General features: G+C 32.7%; 1 protein-coding gene across 1 annotated transcript in view; it reads right to left on the bottom strand.

The window, feature by feature from the left end:
- The window catches only part of LOC132696618 (zinc finger protein 383), a 102,331-nt gene extending 76,625 nt beyond the window's left edge, over positions 1 to 25,706 (bottom strand). Inside the window, exon 1 of the mRNA XM_060661550.1 lies at positions 25,497 to 25,706. Coding sequence (XP_060517533.1) covers positions 25,497 to 25,671 — 175 coding nt within the window. The 5' untranslated portion in view covers positions 25,672 to 25,706. The remainder of the gene's footprint in view (positions 1 to 25,496) is intronic.
- Between the last annotated feature and the right edge of the window lie 220 nt (positions 25,707 to 25,926).

Genomic DNA, 25,926 nt, shown 5'->3' with positions numbered 1-25,926 from the left:
ATATATGAGATTACAGATTACGGTGTTTTCTTGTTTAGGGCTTCGCGTTTCGTGCGTGCGTTCAAAAACTACCTATCTCGTTTCGGATGCATTAAAAATTATGGAAATTACTCCTCCTGTCTCGTGCAAGGGCCAATAATCCTATTAGGGTAGGTAATTAATGAGGTACTTATAAAGACGTTGCTACCAATTCCTGAAATCTACCGAAAAGAGCTGATGCAAGTTAAAAACGCTGGACTCTACTTTATTGTTGAAGTACCAACATTTGCAAATGTGACAGAGAGGTTCTACAGATCCAGAAAAAAATCTTTGGGAGTTAAAGCTTTACCAAAAAAATGGCAAGAAATAGTCATTCAGGAGCCAATGCAACACGTTGTGCTAATAGACAATAACCAAGATGATCGAACATTTTTTTTGTAGGACTTTAAACTCAACGCCTCGAATTTTTATGGACGGGATTTTTAAAAGCTGTTTCTATGTTAGACCAATTATACACAATACACGTAGAGTTGGGCGGCAGTGATGTTAGCACAAGGATTGTTCCAGACTTGCTTTTACCCGATAGGACATACTTTTCACAATGTTGGAAAAAAGTAGAAAATTACAGAGATTAAGGGACATGTTCGTATGTGGGCAGCCCTTGCACATTTGAAGAAGACTATATTCTCGAGGCCTGGCTTCTAATAATGGACAGCTCGCGCAGTGGATGCCCTGGTGAGCTTCAACGATTATTCTGTGGACCGATAGCTTAACCATGATGAATCCATGTAGGTGTGCTACGTGTTGCGTGCTAAAAACCGCATCCAAATATTTATGAACTGCTTAAAGCGCTTCAAGAAGAAATACGGTACTACGATATTATTGTTAAACAAAGTGAACTGAATACTCCAAAATGAAAAATTTTTGTACAAAATAAAGTAAGTTTAGGCAAAACTGAAAAAATTGATTGATGCAAGTAAATTTCAATATTATTTGAATATTTAGAAAGTGTGAGGAAAATATGAGGCAATGCTAGTGCACTAGCACTATTTATCCCTTTTGTCTTGCTCCAAAAGTGTTCACATGTATTTCATTGACCTTCAAAAAGCATTTAATTGCGTAGACCACAAAAAAAGGGAAACCTGAAAACGACCAACTAATTATTAAAAAACTATACCAGAACTGAACTGCATTTGTAAGAGACAGACAACAGAAAATTCATCCATGAAGAAAAGGAGTACAAGACATAAATTAAAATAAATGGTCGTGTGATCAACAACCTACGCTATATGTATGGTACTGAAATAATTGCTGATAGGCCTGGAAAATGTCAATGACTGATCAATACATTAGCAGGCAAAGGAGACAAATTATCGTTAAAAGTTAACATCGACAAGACTATGGCAATGGTTGTGGGTAAAAGACTCAACACGTGTACAGTTATAACTAAGTTACAGAGTTGAAGTATTTCAGCTACTAGATGACTGAAAACTTCAACACTGATATGAAAATGAACAGCAATATCGAACAAATATTTTTCAATATAAGAAAACTACTAAAATTTAATACTACTAAATGGCATTGAAACATGAACCCTTGAAGCCATCATGCGGCATCATAAAACCAACGCAGAGATCTTAAGACATATGAGCAGAGATAGGAAATTAAGAAAAATTATAAAGCGCAAGCGCTCCATCAATTCATGATTTTAATTACGGCAGGACATATAGACGGAAAGCGAGCCATCGGTAGGAAAATAAACTCGTGACTGAGCAAATCTGGACGGCCACACATTATCTCTTCTTCTTTTTCTGGTGCCGTCTTCTAGTAAAGGTTGGCGATCAATCTGGATATCTGTATTTTGTAGACCGCTGCGCGAAATAAGGATCTGGTACCTATTCCGTACCACTCTCTCAATTTCTTAGACCACGATTTTCATATTAGAGATGGGAAGATGGGCAGGCGTAGCCGTAATCTTAGAAACTGTTCTATTCTGACTATTTTAAAGCGAATCCGTATTTCCTGTCCAATTTCCCAATGACTGTTCAAGCGACATCAGAGGTATTCATAGAGATCAATCAATTTTTTATATTATTTTTTGGCCAATTGACAATTGTACATTTCCAATATTGTGCTTGTTGACAGTCATAAATTTAATATTTTTTAAATTTAGTGATAGGCTATTTACGTAACTAGGCTGGTCAATTTTTGTTAGCAATCATTGCAGATCTTAAGAGAAACTACTCAATAAGATTGGCGCAGGTTATTTATTGGTATACCATTTACATATATTCCTTTTTTGTTTTCACCTGACAAAATAGCCTCAGAGTAGATAAGAGACACTAACAGGGAAAGCACGTAACTCTGCCTGACTCCCTTTTGAATGTATATTTCATCCGATATATGACTCACTATCTAAAAAGAAGCTCGTTGATTCCAGTATAAATTCATATTTCTATTCATATTTAAGCACCTTTGAACTAGTACTAGCATGCTACAGAGAGTATGTCTTGTTCCAAGATCATTTCTGAGGTCAAACTGAGTGTCAGAGACAGCTTGTTCACCTGTTCTGAATGACCTTTGGGAAATGTTTTAGTATATGGTTCATAAGGCTTATAGTGCGATACTCTAAGCAGCGATTTGATATTAGCTTTTTTTTTTTTGGTAGCGTGACAAAAGGGGACTTCAACCAATCCTGTGGTCTTCTTCCCGAGATGTATAAGGTGTTGCACAACTCAGTGAGCAGCATGGCATAGATGAGATTGTAGTCAGGGCCTGCAACTCTACCGTTTTTGGACTGATGGACGGTTTGTATGATTTCTTCTTTTTGGACCAACACCCGCCTTTTCAAAACCTTGTTCAAGTTTGTCATCCTCAGGTTTGTAGTTCGTCATTCATATCTGTTATGATGTTGTTATTGTGTGTGATTAAATTGCCGTTTTCTGATGATTGCCGACATCCACCGATAGATAGGCACCATAAAGAAAGATCTCACTTGTCCGACCCTGTGTGACCATTCGGTGTAATAAAAGACTGGAAATCGACGTGAGCTTATTTTTCGCGCATATTACGCGTCTGGGGCTCAAAACGCTTTGACGTCCAACTTCCCAATTTCGACTAATTAACGCACACGCACACACACACAACGTTTCGCTCGTAAACGGCAACAGTAATTAATGAACGACAGAAAAAAACTCAAGTAGTACTTCCTCTGAGGCGGGGGTACGAGTGTGTGCGCGCCTGGAACGAAATTACAAATCTTTTTACAAGTCTGTTTTTTTTCGACGTCCTCAAGATCGGGTTACCCTCGCTCGCAAGTAGAAACAGTTGAGCCGTGACGTAACAATAACTTATGTTTTCCATATGCAACTTTGCGCGTCACGGAGTAATTGATATGCCGACGCGCCGATTGTTTTTGGTGAGCAATACGGCGATCACATGGGTCTCGGTGAACGGACGCGCTGTTACGTTTTTTTTTTTGCTTTACGCGAAAAAGAAAACGTCATCTGCGACCGATTGTGATTTTTCTAAGTCGGCTACGAGTGAAAGCACTGAAAAGAAACTGAGTGGGGTTTGCGACTTCGCTTAGTGCTCGATCTAGTCTATAAAGGCAGCGGCGTGATAAAAAAGTGAGGAAAATTTTACAATAAAAAAGAAAACTGGTAATGGGAATTGTCGTCTCTCTTTTGCGAGGGTGTCCTCTTTGTTTGATTACTTTATTTATCGGTATATATTCCTACTAAAGTAACATACATATTATTGTTTTAGGATCAAACAATACTTCCGTAATATATTTGCATAACATAAATGTTATGACCCTCTAACTTTTTAAAAACTTTGAAAAAAGCGAATACTTCAAAGAATTGATATATTTAGAAATCAAAGTATTTAAGTCATTTTAACGATTTAAAAATTATCTCACATTAAGACAAAGTCTGGATTTCCTTGTACTTTGAAAATATAACACTGCTACATATATAGGATGTTCGTAACATCTAACAAATTTGTTATTTTAACTAATTAAATTGATTTAGGTAATTTCATGATTTCAATAAAACTATCGTTTGACAATTTTTTATAAATTCTCTAAATCATGCCTGACAAATAGGTAATTAACACAAAAGGCTTAAAATTTGTTTAGTGTCTAAAAATGTCACAAATTTCATTAAAAACATTTAGGTATATGCTGAAAATTATCCATATGGACAAATTATTTTATTATAAAGAATACATACTTTTATGAAAAAAACATTTTTGCAAATAATAAACTCTTCAATTGGATCTATTTACTATTAGCATTTTCTTCATTATTGAGTTTTATTTTTAGAAAAACGGTTTATTGGCATGGGAAAATTTATTTTGTATTAAAATAACCGTAATAGCATATATAATAAAAAATCAATAAAAATAAAAAAACTAAGTTAGGTGGCATGAAACTGTCAAAAATTGATTCTCAAACTTACAGCAAGCCGAAATAGTGACGTTTGTGCAGTGGTCGATTGTTTTTTTTTTCGCCATGTTTCGTCATCATAGTATTTTTACAATGACAAAACAAATTAGCAGATCTCGTCATATATAAAAATCAAACCCGAAGATATTCAGTAGAAAAAATTGATCCATTTTGACATAAAAGTAAAAATATTGCAGAAATGCCTTAGTTGTGGCTAATTATTATTCATGAAATAGGTCTAGAATTCTCCGAAAAATTAAAAAATTATTTAATATACAGGGTGGCCCATTTAAATTACAGAAAAGAAAATACCCCTCCACCCTCCGCAAATATAATAATAAGATATTTTAAAAGTAAAACAAATGAATTCAAGCAAGTTTTGTCTTTTTTTTTTTTTTGATAATTTTAACATTTTCCATCTGCTTTTAATAAATATTTTTCATTTTTGGACAAATTTTCTTAGACTTTTGAGGCAAATAAATCCAGAACTAAAGGGCACCAAAATACTGATTTAATTTACTTCTAATTTGAATTTACAAATATACATTACACTTACAATAAATAAAATAAAATTAACCATTTATGTAATTCCTTAAAATATATCACCTTATTTATTTTTTATATAATAACTGGATGAGTTATTATTTATTTATACAATAAAATCAAATTATAATTTTGTGGATTTAAATACTTTGCGCGCCTAAAATTTCTTTGGAAAGTTGAAAATTTTAAAGAGTGGAAAAGTTCAAAGTTGAAAACATGCATTTTTTAAATTTAATAAAAACAATATCCTTCAGTAATTAGCAAACTTTTGGTTCATCTTAAAAAGTGCAAAGAAGAAAAATGTATTCATATGATCTTAAAATATGCACAAAAATTTATACAGGATGTTTCCTAATTAGATGCTATTCTTCAAGGGTGTGATGATTGGATGATTTTGATAAAAGAAATTTATATCAATTTGCAAGCTGCTGAAAATTATTAAAAAAAAATTTCCTCATTTCCATTGAAATTGCTTTAGATATCTTATTGATTGTTTGGTAAGCACCTCAATACTATACCAATTAGTCTTATTTATAGGGAAAATCTTGATTTTCTTCCACGCTACACGCAAGCGTTATAAGTAAGTTGGCGGAGTCAATTCTTCTGAAGAAATATTATTGAAGCTCCTTTGGGGCAGAGACCCATACGGAAATTACAAAAAAAATTGCTGTTTTATGTCATAATCCCTTATTTTCTTCAGTGGGGTTTAATTTAAAACTAAAATGTACCTTCCTTTAAGGCAATCATAACGGACTCGATTTTAGTTGCTGTTTGTTAGTCGACGTTGAAGCCGTTCAAACAAACCTGATCGGTCGGTGCTCTGACTTCATTCCTCCTACCGTAGTTTATGGTCTGTTTGCCGACTAAATTGTCAAATCAACGTTAATCAAAGCGAAAGCCGTTCGCAAAGATTACAGAACGAATAGGAAATAACAAGTTAATTCGTAATTGAGTTAATTTTGCCCGCTCGATTTGGTTATTTATCGTTTATCCTCCTCTAATCGTATTATAAGTTACGACACGCGTTCAGACTTGGTTTTCTTGATTTCGACAATGACCGGATATTTATATAGTATATTCGTTAACAAGAGGGAGCAATAAAAAAAAGTAGAAGACAAAACAAATTTCTAATTAGACTCTAAAATAGAGGGCCAGGAAAACGCCGAATATCAGTTGACTATTTTACGAGTAAAACATCTTAGAGGAAAAAATGTAAACTATTTATTAAAATTCTAATATCTTACATACCTAATGGACTATAAATAGAAGAATATAATAATCATGAAGTAGGTGTGAATTACGGACTTTTATTTATTTTTGAAGCATTCATTTTTAATACTACATTTTATATTGTTGTTTTTTTAATACTAATTTAATGCAATTGATAAACATTGTTTCGATAAGAGAGATTCTTCTAAGGTTTTTCTGAATTCTGAGGGAAACAAAATAGGTTAAACTTCCTTCTTTACAATTCACTGAAATCTCATGTTGTTCGTGAGTAAGAAGAAAAAAAAACTTTTACTATTTGTTAATCTTAGAGTTGCGCTCACGGTATATGTTTAATTATACTCTTGACAGTACAGACCATAATTTGTAAAATAAAATGCCTCACGGGAGCAGAGCTCATTTTATTTGTTTTTCTCTTGTCCTTTCATTTTAACTCAAGCCTTATGCAAATCTTTATGGTTCAGCATTTCGAAACTAAGCGAGGAATAGAACTCAAAAGGAAAGAGAAGATTTAGTAATATAAAAGTGTAACTCACTATCTATAAATCCATAAAGGAGTTTACTAGGCATAAGCCAAAATATTTCCAAAACTCAACGCATATACAGTATATCCGATTACGGCGGAATGATTGAGGTCCGTCTCTATAATTATTGTTTCTGGTTAGTTTTGGTTAGTTTTGGTTAGTTTTAATGTTTTTAACGCCGTTGCTAACTGGTCCATCTGAATAGATTTCTGTTTGCATTTTTTGTTTCTTTTAATCTCCTTCTTGATCCTTGACGTCGTAAGCCGAAGTAACCAATTTTCGAAATATGCCAAAATATTTCTAATCTTCTCTTTCCAACGCACAGAATATAACGAACACATGGCCATCTGAAACTACAGATGGCAGATTACTAGGGAATAATCTAGATCCATCTCTCTGATTAAATTCCTCCGCTGTGAGAATGGCTCATAGGTGCAGCTCATTGCGTCTGGTTTGATAATACCACGATACCACAATTCAATATTTTATCTCAGCCACATTAGAGCTAATATCGCTCTAATGAATTGAACACCGCTGCTGACTCACCAATCTGAATAAAACTATTTCGTTCTCTTCTTCTTTTCATCTCTGGTTCTCTAAATCGTAGTTCGCAAACGTAACAGATTATTTCTGCCCATATCAGAAGTTCGTTTTCCAGTATTTTCTGATTAACGAAAAAAAAAACAAGAATTTTGTTACACACAAATTGTTAACGGCATGACAAGCAAGGCTATAAAAAATATGACACAACCATAATTCCACAAAAGACTTTATTGAGCATAGGCCAAAATATTTCTAATATTCTCTTTTCAACGCACAGAATCTAATGAATACATGAACATATGAAAATTACAGATATCAGATTACAAGAGAATTATATATCTCTGATTACACTACCCGCTTTGACAATGGTCGTAGATGCAGCTCACTGCTCCTGATTTGGTATTGGTATTTGGTTTGAACTTTCTTTACCAACTTGGTGTGTTATCTTTAAATATGTTATATTTTATATATATTTATTCGTTGCGAATATTCGCCCTAATTTCCGTTTCTTTCTTCTTTTCTGATTCTTGAACCTTTGAATCGTCGTTCGCAGATGAAACAGATTATTTCTGCCCTTATAGCGAGTGACCTCTAGTATTTTCTGATTATCGACACAAAATAATTAAGTATACATGAATTATTAACGACATATATCGTTCCGTCTATAATAAAAATGACCCATGAATAATAAAATAGAAAATCCCTCGTATACACTTACGGACTCACATTAAATCCTAGATTTCGGGTAAGAAGATTACGGCGTTGGTTTTACGGTAGGAAATAATCCCGAGACTGTGGACGCAATCGGGCCGACAATTAATATTTTATGACGTTATTGATGGATGTGCGCAAAGAACGCGGAACGGATGGATGGCAGAATTATTTGTTCCATCTTGCGGACGTACTTGAAATTATCAAATATAAATTCAATTTTTACATTACTGTATAGCGAAAAATAATTGTACTCCCGATTATTCTAAAGGTGTTCAACGAGACAACAAAAATGTGACTGAGGAAGAAATTCATCAGGTTAAAACTTATTGCAGAAATATATAGAGTAAGAGAACCTCATTAAGTATGCTACTCTGCTCTGCTCCATAAATTTGCAATGACAGAGATTGTGAGTTTCCCTATTTTAGCCTTTAAGTACAACATGAAAGTTTTATTTCAAAAAGTCTACCATTTACAAAACAACTATAAATTTTAGTCAAGTTCCGAGTCAGATAAACTACAATCGTTAGAGTCCAGACAAGTACAGTGTTTTCCTGCATGTTATCAGCTTCTCACACTCCTTCTTCAATCTACTGCTTTTATTCCATCTTAAAAGAGGGTTTCAAGAGTGGTATCTCACTTCTTTCTCTATTAAAAATATTTTGAGTTTTTTCCTAACACAATTTTTTTTTTAACCGTGGTTGGAATTGCCTGTCTGCCTTTTTCATTTCATACATTATTTTGTCCAACGTAGGTGTTTCTTTTTTTAAGCAATAGATTATTCTTCTGATGGCAGGCTTTTCATATTCCTTTATCAAGTCGGTATATTGTTGACTATCCAACTTCAGTCACATTTTTGGCCCGGCTGTTGGGTTTTGGTCCCTTTAAACGCCTTGAGAATAATAATTTTCTGATTTTTAGAAAGGGGAGTACTACTAATCCGCTTCTCAGAAAAAACATCAGAAAAACTACCAATTTTCCATAACGAACTTTGCCAACAACTGTCGGAAAGTATAATTTTCATTTCAAAACTAAGGTCAATTGTGTATTTGTCTGTTTTACAGTTCATTAATATTTCCTAACACTCTCATATTAAGAATTTGTGCCACTTGTGAAGATACTTGCATACTTTTAGTAAAAATTTAAATTAAAAAAAAATTGTCTTAACAAAACCAAAAAATGTTTAAATAATACGTATGTAGATACAATTATTCGAAATTCCTATAGGTTATATTTTTTGTCTCCTCCGTCGTTTTTAGATAATTGTCCGGTTCCATTTCAATGGCATTGATTAAACAGGAACGTATGACCACCTGGACCAACTCTGTCGCAGACTATATGTTAGTTTTTTGACAATATTTTGTCGCCAAAGTCCCACATTTTGAATTATTTTTATCTTGCTTCAGTTCACGCGAATCGCCCATTTATTTTCGTCTTCTCTGTCTAAGGCACTAAATTGTCGCTCCATCGTTGTCGGGGGCATCCCACTATTTTTCTGTTGTCCATTCTACTTAGACTTTCGTTCCATTCTCTCTTTCTAGCCAATTACCTATTCATTAACGTTTTCCACTTTGCACGTCCTTATATTTTCGCTCCTCTCTCTGTCCAACAATGTTTTTAAGTTATTCAGTAGTCTAGTTTTCGTTGTTTTAGGTCGAATTTCTGCGGTGTGTGTCACGATTGGTCTTACTATGACCTTGTCTATTCTGAACTTAGTTTCCATTTTAATATTTTTATTCCTGTTGCACTTGTCGTCTGTTATTTTATTCCTCGCCTGAACAAAACTTTTATTATTATTATATTACTTCTGGTCCATCATCAACATCGTTATTCATATTTTATTTTTTTCTTTATTCCTTTTAATCTAAATTCTTTCTGTTATCTTTTCTTCTTTCTTTCTATAGGTATCCATCCCAACACTCAGGGTGAGATGGCCATTTTCAGTACATTTACGACACTTTTAGTATTAAGTCAACAAAGCCTCAAAAAACCATCAAATAAAGATTAGCATAAATTATTATCAAAATAGGCATTTTTAACATAACTTAGGTACTCAGGAATACACAAAAATCTAGAACTAAGAAGAATCTAAGAACGACAAAGTAAAGTTAAAGTAGGGTAATGTAAATTTAAAATTCTTATATACAGTGGGTCCAAAATAAGAATGTCCATCATGGGGATATTGGAAAACACAAGATATAGGAAAAAGGTTAAATTGCTAGATTAGAAAGAAGTTGGTGAAAATTTTATCCATGACACAGCTGGTCAGCATTTCTTTCTTCTGTTCGAGGGTGTAAATGTTTCATAGTTGTCTCGTTTTTATTCTTTTTATTCTTCTTATCTCTTCATTAAGGATACTTACTCTTCTAAGAAATACTATTTCCACAGTATCAATTCTATTTCTGTTCTTGGTTGATCACTGCCAACACTTTCATTCGCAACACATTATTGTTCCTATTGCCTTATAAATATTCAATTTCGTATTTAAATTTATCTGATTCGACCTGAGTAGTGAACTAACAATTGGTATACATTTCTACACTTGTTGAAACCTATGCACTATATCTACATCTAAAGTTTCATTGTAGGAAACTGCTTCTTTTCATGTTCATATTCAATCTCAATTTCTCGTATTTTTCATTTTATTTCCTTAGCATATAGCCCATATTTCCCTCGAAATTAGCAACAATGACTTACAATAAAAAATAGCGTTGTTTCATCTCTATTCCCATGTTTGATCACTTCTTCTTGCTTGAAACATTCAATTTACTTAAAATTTTTAGAGATATTAAAAATGTTTAATAAATGTTATTGCTATTAACGATATTTATTTTTGTTATTTCACTTGGCAGTGTATTAAAAAATGTTAACTTATCTGAACAGGGGCTTAATAAATGTAGATGTTTAATGGCTAGTGGTTCATTTTTATAGATAAACAGTATTAATATTTTAATTTTGTGCGATATATTTTAGAGATCTAATCACATTTTCGCCACGTAAGTTTAAGGGAATTATTAATTAATCAGACTGCAAGATTTATTTTTTCTTTATTCCTAAAGTATTGTATTTCACAGTACAGAAAGCTTCTACGTTGGATGATGATACTTAGCGTTTGTGATTGATACCGTGTACATACATACAAAGGAATTCGTTAATCTCGACTTAATCTCTTATCGCGCACTTGATCTAATTAACCAAAATTAATAATTTGACGTTATCTTGTTTTGAAACGGTGGAAATTATTACTTAAAGGATTACCTTTTACGACCGCCACCGCCGCGTTCAAAAATAACCGCCGCTTTATACCGTTGATTTACTCAAAAAGACGATCATTTTACAGTGGAATTAAATTACTTGCAAGTGTCACGTGAAAATTTTCGTGTAAAAAGATAACATATATGTGCGAGTCGAGGCTTAACACTGCCCAGTAAAATGTATCTGACGACAACCATGTTTTGCAATGTGGTGGGGTTCTAGTAGCCTTGCATGCCTCCAAATTACAAAAAATAATTCTGTAACTAGCAAAAATGTCATCTTCATAGTTTCGGTGAGTTAGTAGTGCTATACAGGGTGGTGCAAGTTAAAGGTTTACCAGGAGATAAAACAAGAAAAATAAATATTTCTTATGCAAGCCTCCTGCATAAGAAATATTTATTAAAACCTGTTTTCTAACAGCTAACAAGATATTAAAGTAATAAAAAAAACATGTTTTTTTATTGTAATTTTTAATTGTAATTTTTTAATTTGATACACGTCTTTTAAAAATCAAAAGCCCTATTTTAGTGCAAAATATTTTTTTTAATTTTTACCCCTAAAATAAGGGCTTTCCAGTGAACATCTTTGAATGAGACGAGGGCACGTCAGTTATTCTATAAACATAAAATATTTTTCCGTTCTCTTTTAGTATATTTTTTTAATATTTGTAAATAATAATATATTTTATAATAAATTTTTTAAATTACTGAATATGAAAAGTAGTGAAATAGAACTTTACATATCAAACACTTTAGACATTTTGTCATGTTTTTTTTAGAGAGATCAAATTTACTCCAACTTAAATCTGATGTAGGAAATACGAGTATTTAGATTAATCAGTGTGGTACTTTTTTCCTTTCACACCACTGCCAAAAATCTTAAAAATCTTTAAAAATTGTGTAAAAAGGTGTACACTAAATGTAATTTAAATCTGCAGTGATGTTAAAATTGCGGTAAAAAACGAGAACTTTTGCTGGTTACACATTTTTTTAAAATCTCTTAAATAGTAATTTCTTCTTTCTTCCCCAAAACGCTGCCAATTTTTGACGAAATGAAGAGATTTTCAGAAAAATGTTCACACCTACTGCACTTTTGTGTTAATTTAGAAACAAAATGCGGACTTCTAATATTACATTTCGGAATAAATATTTTTTTCTGTTTTTATATCTTTTTAGATAAGTTGTTTTAAAATGTACAGTTTATCATGTTATGAATCTATTCCAGAATTTTTAAAGATTTCGTATGACTGCTTTGATTTTGATGAGGCAAAAAATGTTGTTCACCAAAAATACCTTGAAAGTGTAATAAAAAATCAATTACAATAAAAAAACACAACTTTTTGTCTAAAAACTGGAAATTTTTGATGACTATACATTTTTTATATCTTCTTTATATAATAAATTAATTTTGTTCTCCCCAAAACGCTGCCAATTTTTGACGAAATCGCTAAGGGGTATTTAAAATAATAGTGAAAAAACTAATTTTTGAAATAACCTTAAACCTCTGCCATTTAACAAGATAAGCAATAACAGATAAATGGATACGTCTACTACATACGGTTACAATTTATCCGTTATTTTTACGGACGAGGTTGTTAAACCTCCTGTATACTTGTTATTATGAAATTTTATTTTCCTTCCTTCGTCATTGTACTCTTGCACCTATTTATATACTTACGTATAAGATGTATAATTTTTTCGGCCATTTATTTGAAAGCGTAAATATGGAAATACAAAAAATTTCTCAGGTTGAAGATATTTATTTCAGTTTAATCCTTTTTTAGAATAGTTAGAACAATTGTAATTTTTAAAGAATTCGTGTTGAAATAAGAAATGGTAAGACTTTTTTCTATTCTCGATTTTAACTTATACTAATATTATTTTTCCCATTGTTTATGCTATTTTTGTCATTGTCCGCAAAATATAGTTTAATAAATGGAATTTTTAAAAAGTTTTCTCTACTTAGCTGTCATTATTTATTTAACACAAAAGTGATAATTGTAATAATTGTGGTAATTAATGGAAATTGGTCATAATTTCAATGTCGTAATTTTTGTCCACCAAAAACACCTAAAGAGATGTATACCAAATGAAATAAAAAAATTAAGTGATGCTAAACTTACAATAAGAAAAAATACCTTTTTTTATAAACCTAAGAAGTTTTGCTATTCATTTCTTAGTATCTCTTTTATAAATTAATTTTTATATTTGTTATAATATAAATATAACGACAATTTAATTTAGTAAAATAAAAAAAGTAATTTCAGTGAATTTTCAGGCCATTTTTAACACAAGTGTAAATTAATTGTACAAACATCTACTGTTAAAATTCCCTTTGGTGGCGAGCGACAAAAACTATCGAAAACTTCACAAATCTAAACATTATTTCGCCCCTCTCGAAATATAACCGCTACAATTACTATATATCGCGAGACGGTCCTGCTGGAAATTAAAACGGACCGGATTTTATTCATTAAACGGGATTTCGCAAATTTTTACGGCCCCCGCGAGCCTAATAAATTCGGAACGGACACGGCTGGTACATATTATGTGATTTTTATGATAAATTTCGAATGCCTGGTCCGCTTGGCGTCGACGCGTCTGCCATCGCCGGATCGTTCCACCCTCGCGCTAGGGGCGAGTTTAATTCGTCGAATTCAATTCCGATGCCCTAAAATACGATCAACCCTATGGCGAATCTATATAGTCGTTGCTGATGCTCTCTTTTCCGGTGATTTTTAAGCACTTGACAGTTATTGTAAATTGTTTGCTTGCGCCTATTTTTCTCTGTAGTGGAAGCTATCTTTAAATAAGCCTTTTTCGAAAGTAGCTCAACCTAAATCGACCAGTGACGAGAGAACCATATCTCTGATTCCAAGGCCAAGGTATTGTATGACCAAAAATATAGTGCATTTATTGCTTTGACGTTTTAAGTATTTTACAGTAAGTTACAGCTTTAAATTTGATTAAGCAATAATGCGGGGTATTTTCGAATAAGCAGAAGCGTTTATTTTAACATCTGCTGATATGTATCGTTCTTAAGAGTTTAATCTAAATTGCAATATGTTCGTATATATCACGGAGGTATTTGAAGGCGATCGTTCCAGTAAGTACGTATTTATGTACCTGATTCTCGAGTTTTGACTCCGCGAGGCTGTTTTCATTGGATAGTTCAGTGGTAAGTACCTGTACTGTATTTATCTTACAGGTAAGTTTGAAAATAATCATTTTTGTCTTGTGTGCCTGTCGATTAACAACATTTTCTTCTACATAGTTCTTCGATTTATAAACAAGACCCGTCTTTTTTAAGACCATGGATTATATTCGCGGTTCGATAGCACCATAAAACGGGCATGAAATCTTGAGATTACCCCTGTATCATTGTAAGGGGTAATTTTTTTCGATGTGTAGAACTTTAAGTTGCAATAAAACTACGATGGATTATTCGATTGACATGAATTTTATTTATCCGAAAAATAATCTTGCGGCTTTACATTTTAAATGATTTTTGGCATATGACCGCCACGGCTGGCGCGGATGTAGTCCAATTTTCGATTACTTTTTCCAACATTTGTGGCCGTATATCGGCAATAACACGGCGAATGTTGTCTTCCAAATGGTCAAGCGTTTGTGGCTTATCCGCATAGACCAATGACTTTACATAGCCCCACAGAAACTAGTCTAGCGTTGTTAAATGACAAGATCTTGGTTCAAACGTAAAATTAGGCGGTCACCAAACGTGTCTTTCAATAAATCGATTGTGGCACGAGCTGTGTGACATGTTGCGCCTTCTTGTTGAAACAACATCTCCTGGACATCATGGTTATTCAATTCAGGAATGAAAGAGTTAGTAATCATAGCTCTATACCAATCACCATTGACTGTAACGTTCCGGCCGTCATCGTTTTTGAAGAAGTACGGACCAATGATTGCACCAGCCCAAAAAGCGCACCAAACAGTCAGTTTTTCTGGATGTAACGGTGTTTCGACATACACTTGAGGATTAGATTCGCTCCAAATGCGGTAGTTTTGTTTGTTGAAGTAGCCAAACAAAATTCGCTTTTGAAAATCGGGAACAACGGCAATCTCGTTTTGGGAACATTCGACGAATCTACGCCTTACTTGATGATCGTTTGATGAATTGCCAAACCAAACTGAGAATAAATCACTTGACAGCTGTTAAATCGGTTGTCATCTTGAACAGTAATGCCAACTTAAAGTTATATACATCGAAAAAAATCCATTATATTTAACCCGATTCAGATGATTTGGTCTGAGCTGAAAACGCATATAAGAAGAAATAACACTGCACCAACATTTACTGATAGTACCATAGTCGTAATTCGGCGAGAGGTAGCTAAAATATCAGTACAAAGCTGGTCTAAGTGTGAAAACGAGTAATAAAAGTATTAGACGTGCCGCCTTCACATGGAAATAGAACGTAATAAATTGTTACTTTGTACTAATTTTTTATGTACATGTTTCAAAAATTGCTTGGCGAAAACGAGTGTAAACATATATCCCGCTCGTTAGTGTAGGTAGATAAATTCCTAGGACGGTCCTGGAATGGTTACGGGTAAGGGTCTGCTCGGCAAAGTTAATAACGGAGCCCGTTGTAATAACAGAATATTTCTGGTTATGGTATTAGCCTCAGTACTCGCTCAGGGTTTTGCAAAAACCGCAGTACTACTTTAACCATTCCCAATATTACCAGAAAAATTATATCGACACTTGTCAAAGAACTCTCAGTGATTTCAATAATATTGGACTTCTCCAATGCGTTCGTACCATAGACCACAAACTCCTTTGTGCCATAGGATCGACTGTGCCTTTTCAACTTCACTCAAAAAAGAGTGTTGGAGGAGAATGAGTCGGATGTATGTAACATAACAATAAACAACAATAACTGGGGCTTGTTTAAAAATTTCTACATATGCCTGGGCTAATATAAATTTAAATATGTGGAATAAGAATAGAATGGCTTCCTTCCTGTTTTCACCTGTTTCTGGACTAAAACTTGCGATTGTAAGAAAAGTGAAAAATCTCTGTTTAGTGCTCGAGAATGACTTACGGCTCAAAGCCCATATTTCATCGCTATTGCAAAAGGCATATTTAACCCAATATAACAACTTAAGCATAAGCAAAAAATCGGTTCCAAAAGCGTAAGAATGCTTGTTTTATGTTTATTTTCGGGCTTAGAAAGTATGATATTCGTTGAATCGGAACTGAAAACATTTAACAGTATCATCTGGCGGATTTTGTCCGTAACTTACTTCTCACTTCGTCAACATATTATCTACGACGGCGGTTGGCGATTACAGGACATAGAAATCACCGCCACCCAAGGAACTTCAACAATTTTTCTTTTCAAAATTTGATTATTTATATAGTGCTCTATTTTAAAGACAAGCAAAATACAATAATGACGCAGAAAATAAACTATCTACCATGTGCAGCGAAAGAAATTGCGAGATAAATAGGTGATAAATGGTTATAATATTTGTTATAACAATAAACCCCTTAGAGGTCGCTTATTGCTTTTCAGTACTTATTGTTTTCAAATACCATTTGAGTATTAAGTTTGATTCATAAACAACCGACACAGCAGGAATCCAGAAAATTTGTAAATAGTATTACAATAGAGTGTGGAAGTTTCTAAAGTAATTATTTATTAAATTACCAAATCTACCATTCATACTCAAATAAATTTTATATGCTTTTTATAAAACTTCAGGATTCCTCCTGCGTCGGTTTTTGTTGAGTCGAACTAGCTAACGTTTCGCCACTCCTGTTGGCTTCTTCAGAGCTTGACTGAAATTGAGTATTACTGAAGTATTACAGTAGTCTGTGGTAGTTTCTTTGAAAAATTTTACATGAGTAAAATAATTATAAAACACTTATTTTAAAGAAAATTTCACAGGATACTGTAATACTTTTTATAAAAATTCTGCATTCTTCCTGCGTCGGTTTTTGTCGAGTCGAACTAGCTAACGATTCGCCAATCATCCTGTTGGCTTGACTGCGAGCCAGTTTCATGCAAGCTCTGAAGAAACCAACAGGATGATTGGGCAAACGTTAGCTAGTTCGAGTCAACAAAAACCGTAGCAGGAGAAATCCAGAAGTTTTATAAAAAGTAATTATTAAATGCATTTATTGATAATCGATCGATTTGTTCTGTGAAAAAAATTGTTCAGCATTCTGATTTTTGAGATTATTTTGTTAACTATCTACTACAAAACTGACCCCTTCAAATCAAAATATTTAAAAAACGATTTATTAAGTCCTTATATTAAAATTCATTATAGATATATTATTAATTATTAAATTACTTTATTACTCTGTATTCCTGAATTTAACCGGTTTAGGACTAGTTTCACTATCTCGTTTTTTGTGAGAAATTGTTTTTTTTTTATTTGTCCGCTACTTTTTTTGTTCCAATAAGATTGCAATTTAACAACAATGTTGATCGACCGCAAAGAAGCAAAGCGGTTCATACATTATTGAGTGACGGAGAGCGGATAAAAATGATAAATGAAGAGATGAAAAGGACGAGTATCGCCGAGAGTGGAAACTGCGAAATACATAATTCGATTGCGATTATTATCGGATTCCCTTTGAGGGGCAACGTGATGGCTAGATTGCCGGCGACGGCATTAATTGAAATTGACGAAAAAATAATTAGTTTTCCGACAATCAAAGCGTCGGGGGCCATAAACGGCTGACGTAGGGAAACCGCTTTGCCGTGTGATGGATTGCTTTTTACGAAACGTTTTGTAATTTTTTCGATGGGCGTTCTCGTAGCATATTTCGGCTAAAAGTCCAAAATCAAGAAACGAATATTTAAATATACATAGATTCATCAAAAGTGAAAGTAAATAAATAAAAGTACAATTATTAAAGAAGAAAAGAAAGATTTGTACACGATCGCTTTTCTGAAACCATTATTCGCTTTTGAAATAAAAAGTATAATAATGTTCGTAAACAATAGACATTAAATAAATCATTTCCCCGATTTTGTTATTCTAATAACAGTTTTTAATTAACATTTGACCAAAGCAACATACAATAATTATAAATGCTGATTTTAAAAAAATTAACTAATTCATTAATGAATTTTGAATTAAATAAATTGATTAATTGAACTGAACGAACTTTTATTATATTTTCATTGCTGGTGGGCATATACACAGTTAACTATGTTGGTACAGGGTGTCCAAGCGTTGGTTTGAGGGAACTTTGAGCGAAGTAATAGAGAAAAACCGACCCACCATGTCAGAGGTTAAATTTTTCAAAGATTTTAATAGGTGAAAAACCGGACTTTTGTAGATATTAACAATGATTTTCCATTACGCAGTCTATGGACTAATGAATCACATGTCGCCAGTAATGAAATCTTTTAAATAGATATGTTTGACGACTTTCATAAATTAATAAGGTAACCAAAGACATATTTATTAGATATTACACTTATTCCTGAGCACAAGAAAGTCCACATGTCACTGGAGAGAAAAATAAGAGGACCATATAATTTTGACGGAAATTTGACCCAAAGCAGGTAAATTCAGATATCGCATTATAACTTGCAGCCCACTTATATCTTAAAGACTTGGTATTTAAACAATAATTTTATAATAAACTTTTTATTTTAAAATTTAAAACACATTTGTTTTTGTTTTTTTTGTTAACAAATTAACTGTTTTCGACTATTCAGACTCTTTTTTTTTGCAACACGTTGGAACCCTATCCCATGCACACCGCCACAATAATAACCAGTTTTTTAAACCCAAAGTTCAGAAAATAATTGATAACCATAACCATAGGGGCACTGTAAATTGGCCGGCTGGATCCCCGGATTTCACGGTGTGTGATATCTATTTATAAGGTCTAATCAACCACTTATAGGCAGCTCCCTAAGTATCGCAACTAATACACACTAATACAAAACTAATACAAACTAATACAAAAAGGCAAAATGGGGATAACACGAACAATCAATATGACAATTATCAGAATTAAGTTTTTAAGTTTATAAAAACATTAATTTTTGAATTTTTAATGCGTTATGAATTCGTTACTGTAGTTTAGCACAACTTCCATATGTTTTTTTTTAATGTTGAAAACATCTGAGTCTGAAAAAAAAACCTACACCTTTCCATGGCAATCTGAAGACTAAGTTAAGTATCAGTAGGTGACATATTCAATATTGTTTTGGATATTGGATATTTTGTAACATTTGTGAACGGTGGTTTAATACCTGTATCTTTTAGACATTTTGCTATTAAAGTGTTGCTTCAAAAACTATTTAAAAAAATTTTGCAGACTATATTTGAGACAGATTGAACGATAACACGAACATATTTTTTATTTTTAATGCGTTATAAATTCGTTTCGGTAGTTTACATTACTTTCGTTTTTTTTTTTAAAATAATCAAATATCAAATAATAAAGTTGCCGCCATTTCTGGTTAAACCGAAAGTGATTGAGAACAACTGAACACGTCAATCAGTTTGGATTTATGTGGTAATTATGGTCCCCCCACCCTCAACGATCATTATTTTTTCAAAAGCAGCTTGTATTTTGTCAAATCAAAGTCTGGTTTTGACCTAGTTAGATCTTAAAAAAATTAAGCCAGTAACGTGGGTGAGTTTTTCTCTATTTCCGCTGGAAGTACCTGAAATCCCCAAAATCAACGAAGCTTATACACCCCTCTCAACCACAACTCCATCATTTATTAATTATTATTTTAAATTTTTCAACAATAGATAAGAATATTAATTATTACAAATGCATAATACATAACATTGTAAGCCTATATTCTGTTACACACGATGAAAAAAATAAATATTATTGTTGAAAAAATCAACACATATATGATAAAACATATATGAAGATTGTCACCTATGGATGTACAATACTTTGTCTAAAGAAGATTTAATAGCACTCCCAACGTGAATCAACCTATCGAACCATTGAATCCATTGAAACCATTGAATAGAGACAAACCCAAATTACTGTAAAATCAAGTCCGCGGTAGGGCCTGTTCTGTCGTAGAATTTTCGTTCCTTCAGAGCATAATATCTAGATATAGTGACATCATTTGGTTGGAAACTTTTTCACTCTATATGGGACATTATCCCCGCGTCTGAAATTTCAATTAAGCCCTGTAAAAAAAGATTTGTACAACGATCTGTGTCATGTGTCTAAATGTGCGTGTCGAATGTGATGACTCGACACCAAAGCAATCAAGGCTCGCGGCTCTCAATTGCCCGAAACGCTGCCCATCCTTTGGCGGCGAAGTTTCGCCTAAATTAATAAGACTTCTTTTCGTGTCATTACCCGTTTGTACTAATTTAGGAGCCTAAACCGTTCCTGGTATGATTTTCAAGCGATTTATTATGGTTATGGTGTTATTTCGCCAGTTCCAGCCTGAAAATTGATCATATCTTAAATTTAAAAATTTCAGAATTCAGAAATTCGACCTATCATCGTATCACATACGGGAAGGAAAACATAAGCGGGAGAGCTTATATTTTTGGCTGAGTTAAATTCAGTTTTTTTTACTATTACACACCAAAAAAAATTTTTTTACTGACAAGCTAACATGACTCTTTGCTAAACAGACAATTCATTTTCAAAAACTGAGCTTATATTTTATTTCATTATTTTTTACAACTTGCCAATTATTATAATATATTGAACTGAGGTGACTTTTACTTGATGAAAATCCATTTATCAAAATAAATAAGAACTGAAAGTTCAGATTTTCACGAAATTATATATTATGACATGACAGATTCTAATTATGCTACACACTTAAACACAGAAAAACACATTTTTTACGACAATTTTAATATTTTACATACAGCCACAAAAAGTAGAAAATTAAATTTATTGGAAGCCATGGAGATTAACAAAATGAGACATTCAAATGTATCGCTTAACTATCAGTTTGATTTAAATACCTCTCCTTTATTGAACTTAAATTCTCGCAACAGCGTTAATTAAGGTTTTATGGTCATTTTTCGGTATATATAGTAGCAGGTAGTTTGTAAATATTACATTTGATAAAGACACGGTGTTGTCGAAACAATTGTCATGTCATAATATATAATTTCGTGAAAATCTGAACTTTTAGTTCTTATTTATTTTTTTATTATAATATATAATGAATATAGTTTTGGTTAGTAAGTTTGGTTGCTACTTTAGGTTATATATGCACATGGTGACGGTGTACAATAATGCGGCTATTCATCACTGTTTCCAACATTTTGTTATTGAATGGGGATTCCATTTAAAAAATAAGAGAAAAATAATGATTTACAAATTCTTCAATTTAAGCAAGAATTTAGTGAACTCCCTGTATGAGATAATTAGGCGCCTTACAATAATACATTTGACCATCTTAAGGACCATTTTTTATATTATATTAAAGGTTGCATCTTTATAAATCTGAATAACTTGGCAACGTCGCGATGAATATATGTAGGTATGATCTTAATTTGGAGGATTCAGGTTTGATGGTACGATATTTTGCATTTGCTGAGGATGTGGTAGGATAATTGGTCTAATAATATAGGTGATAATTCGAATTGGACCGACTATATTGACAATTACATAAAACAGTAGCCCCTGCCGTCAATGCATTGTTTAGATTACGAAATTATCCAACTGTTCACTCTAGAATAAAAGAAAAGAAAAGAAAATCTATGCAAATCCTGAAAAACGAAATATTAAAAGTTCTCTTTTCAAATGACAGACTGGCATACGCCTAGAATCGGTACAGAGAGTTCAGTGTCTCACGGTTAAGTACACTATTGAAGAACAAAAATCCAACTCAAATCTTATCTTTGCGAGTGAAATTTATACTTAGAGAGCACAGTACAAAAAAGGCAAAATATCAGAACTAGCAAAGGTTTTTGTAATCAAAGTAATCCACTTTTCAGAGATTCTTGGGAGTTTTATAAATTACCAGAAAACATTTTTAAAAAAATCATCGCATCATACATTTGTTAAAGTGCTGAAATAACTTTTCCAATTTATGCTTCCTGTGAAAGTTTCTGTGCAACTCATGTAATACAGGTAAAGTCTGTTCATAGATATAAGAAAGTGACTAACTGATACGAATTAAGGAAAGACCCGGGTAAGCTGTAAGAATGATATATGGCCGAACAGGTCCCTACTTTGCTTAGAATTTAATTATTTGGGGTTTTGTTAAGAAAGATACTAAACAATATTTTTTTTAAATCTAAACTAAAATTACAAATTATCTTTATTAGCTACTTAAATTACTTAAAATTATTCACATAATATGTCAGTATCATTATTTGTTCTATATTATTTGCAATATGGATGCACGATTGTTTGTGCTTTTTCTATATGTTTAACAGAATTTGCCCAACTTTGTGGAGGGATGTTAAAAACTTCGGTTTCTATAAGTTTGAGGACATTGGAGTTAACACGGGGAAAAACATTGTTACGACGAATGGCAGATTTCAGTTGGTGCCAAACATGTTCAATGGGATTAAATATACAGTGGTATGGTGGAAGCATAGCTTGCGTTATTGCAGTCCATTTCTGGTTATGATGTATGTCACTAATAGCAATATTATGTTATGTTACTGATAATATGTCATCTTGCTGATAGTATTATTTACCATTCTGGTTTAGAATGTGCTCGAGACAGCGCTGTTTTTTAATAAATAAAGAATTTTTTGCAAAATAAAAAATAATTAGGGCGTCATATAAACATTTCCTGGGGGAAATATAGAAAAATATATAGGGTGTTCCATGGAACATACATATTTTTTATTAAAAATAATTAATAATTAAAATATTTTTAAACTATACATCTTTGGATTCTATGCAACTCTTATAAAAATAATTTTTCGAAATAGAGGTATATAATAGAGATATGGTACTTTGTTACACTAAATTGCGGCTCCGTGTATGTACCATACGTTATTTTAATTCGTACACTATATCTAATAATGAAGTAAGCATACCAGTCTATGCAAGGTGTTTCAAAAAACGATCATCTAATTTAGATAATTTTTAATGTTACAACTCTAAATTCGTAGCTTATTTTCTTGTGATTTTTGAATTGAAATCAAACACACAAGTGTTGCCATTGCGAGATTTACTCTTGACCATATATGGGCATGAACCCGGGTCGAACACAGACCTCGAATACAACATAGAACGTAAAAATTTCACACTCAGCTATGATGCTGCGGTGTCGGTTATATGCGACGTTGCCGGAACGTGCGATTTGTCCCTAACATTAGTTGAAGGGATTGAATTAGACTACCCCTACCATTCTTCTTAACTAAAATTGAGGAAAAACTTATGCAGTTATATAAATATTTATTTTTTATTTTATGTCTTATTAGGAAATGCACAACGCACAACAAGATAAAAAAAGTATTATATTATTGCTTTATTATTATTATTTATAAATTATTTTTAAATCTAGCTGTTTAGAAGATAATTGATAAAAGTCGGTACCAAAACACAACCGTTTGACAGCACAGTAAGACAAAAAATAAAAGCCTTATTTTTCCGCCATATAACAAGGTAGCCATAAACCAGGTGTACAAGTAGCGGATGCCGCTTATTTTGCCCCCAAACTTTGTTTCTAAAGGGATTTTTTTTTTTTGCAAAAATAATATCTTTTCAACAGTTTTAAATTAAAAAAAAAAACCGTTGAGCTGTGGTCCTATTTTGTTCAGGTGTACAAGTATCGGATGCCGCTTATTTTGCCCCCAAACTTTGTTTCTAAAGGGATATTTTTATTTTTATTTTTTTTGCAAAAATAATATCTTTTCAACAATTTCAAATTAAAAAAAAAACCAACTGGTTTGAAGTTGTTGAAATTTACGAAGACTCATAAATTTGCTATTTTGCTATTTAATGGTTGCTGTTACTTTTATGCCTTTTTGATTTATTGGACAGTTTGCAGATAGTCGTTTAAGAACTCTCAACGAAGCAACGGCGTTGTTCCGTTGATCTGCATTTATTTTACCCTATTATATTTTTCACTAATTTTATTTTAATAAACTGCACTAAGATTTTTTTAAAGAGTGTTCAGTCCTTTTATTGTAAACAATAAAAACTTCAAGATAAGTTATTTTAGATTCTAGCAAATCATGCTAACTATATTAATGAATTGTTTTCAGCAATTTTCATACGTGAGACTGAATTATCTCTGTCGATACTGATTATATCTGACTACGAAGTAAAAATATTGAAAATTATGACATCAGTCCTTTTTACGAACCCATTAAAGGCATTTTCAATTTACTCTTCCTTTAGATATCTAAGACTGTTTCAGAAATAATAAAAAAAAAACGATTTTTTGGTACCCCTTTTACAGAGTCATCTTCTAAAAGAAGCGTTTGCGGACACTTCTATGTAAAACAAACCAACATTACACGTTATACAGGGTGTTTCAAAACAAATGCGAAAAACTTTTTGATTAAAATAAAGGTTAGTTTGTTATAGAAACATAAGGCCAAAAGCCAACCGTCAGGGAGATATCGCGCTACAAACATGGCAGAAAAATAATGCTTTCATTTTTCATCTTGCATCTCTGCATATTTTTTGTTTTAAATTAGTTGAACGGATTGACTTGGACCACTAACCACTAACTAAAATTAAGGAAACACTTGAGCCATGACACAAAAATTCATTTTTTTCTTTTAAGTCATATTTAAAAATCCTTTTTTTCTCCTGCAGTTTTTCGTAATACTTATCATTTCTAAATTAAAAAATAAAATCAAAAGCAATGCATAAGAAGATAAGAAAATAAATTATATTTTTGTAAAACATTTTTAAATATAATTGTTTTGAAGATAATTGATTAATGTTGGAACTAAAACACAGCCGTTTGACTGCACCTTAAGATAAAAAATTAAAATCTTATTTTTTCGCGTGATATCCCTTTGGTGGCTCGCTTTTGATATCAAATTTATGCAGCAAACTATCCTTTCTTTTGAACAAAAAATCTCCCTTAATTTTATCACATTCTTTTTTATACATTCTGCATAGGTAGCTAATTATTAAAACAAAACATTGTGATTTTTTTTACTTTTTTTCTAAATTATTCAAGATTCCCGAATAAAGGATAAATTTATATAACATCGGTTTTATTCGAATAATAACGATAGCGCTTAAAGTATCGCATATACACGACGAAACTTAAACCAAAATAATTTGAAATTGCCGCGTAAATTTAAAGCGCGACCGTCGGCGCAAAAAACCACTGACCTTTGGTCCGTCCTTTCGGCGTGACGACGGTAAAAGCGCTGTTCCCGGTTCCCGTCGGACTCGCGGGAACCGAATCGGACACGTTCACTTCCGGACTTTTGCTCGATTCCCGATTCGAACCATTGCTGCTAAAGTCCAATGGCATCGTCGAATGACAGCTCAACTCTAACGCCATGTTTGCACCCACTCAATCATAGAACGAAAATAATAAATCCGAAAACAAATCGCGAACGCGGGCTTTTTAAAAAAAATCAAATCGAGCTAAACGAAGATCATCCGGAACTGCTCCGTTTCGAGCTCGCTAGCTGACAACTGTTTGATATTGCCGGTCGTGGTCGTGATAACTGCGATACCGGCTCGGAGAAGGGGCGGAGTCTACGACGAGAGAGCGACGCGACTCGCCTTTAAGCGACGCGTACTTAGCGGCGAA

This window comes from Cylas formicarius, unplaced genomic scaffold, assembly GCF_029955315.1.
Source record: "Cylas formicarius isolate icCylForm1 unplaced genomic scaffold, icCylForm1.1 PGA_scaffold_1__22_contigs__length_36826433, whole genome shotgun sequence".
Classification (NCBI taxonomy): Eukaryota; Metazoa; Arthropoda; class Insecta; order Coleoptera; family Brentidae; genus Cylas; species Cylas formicarius.
This window is presented reverse-complemented; position numbering and strand designations above follow the sequence as displayed.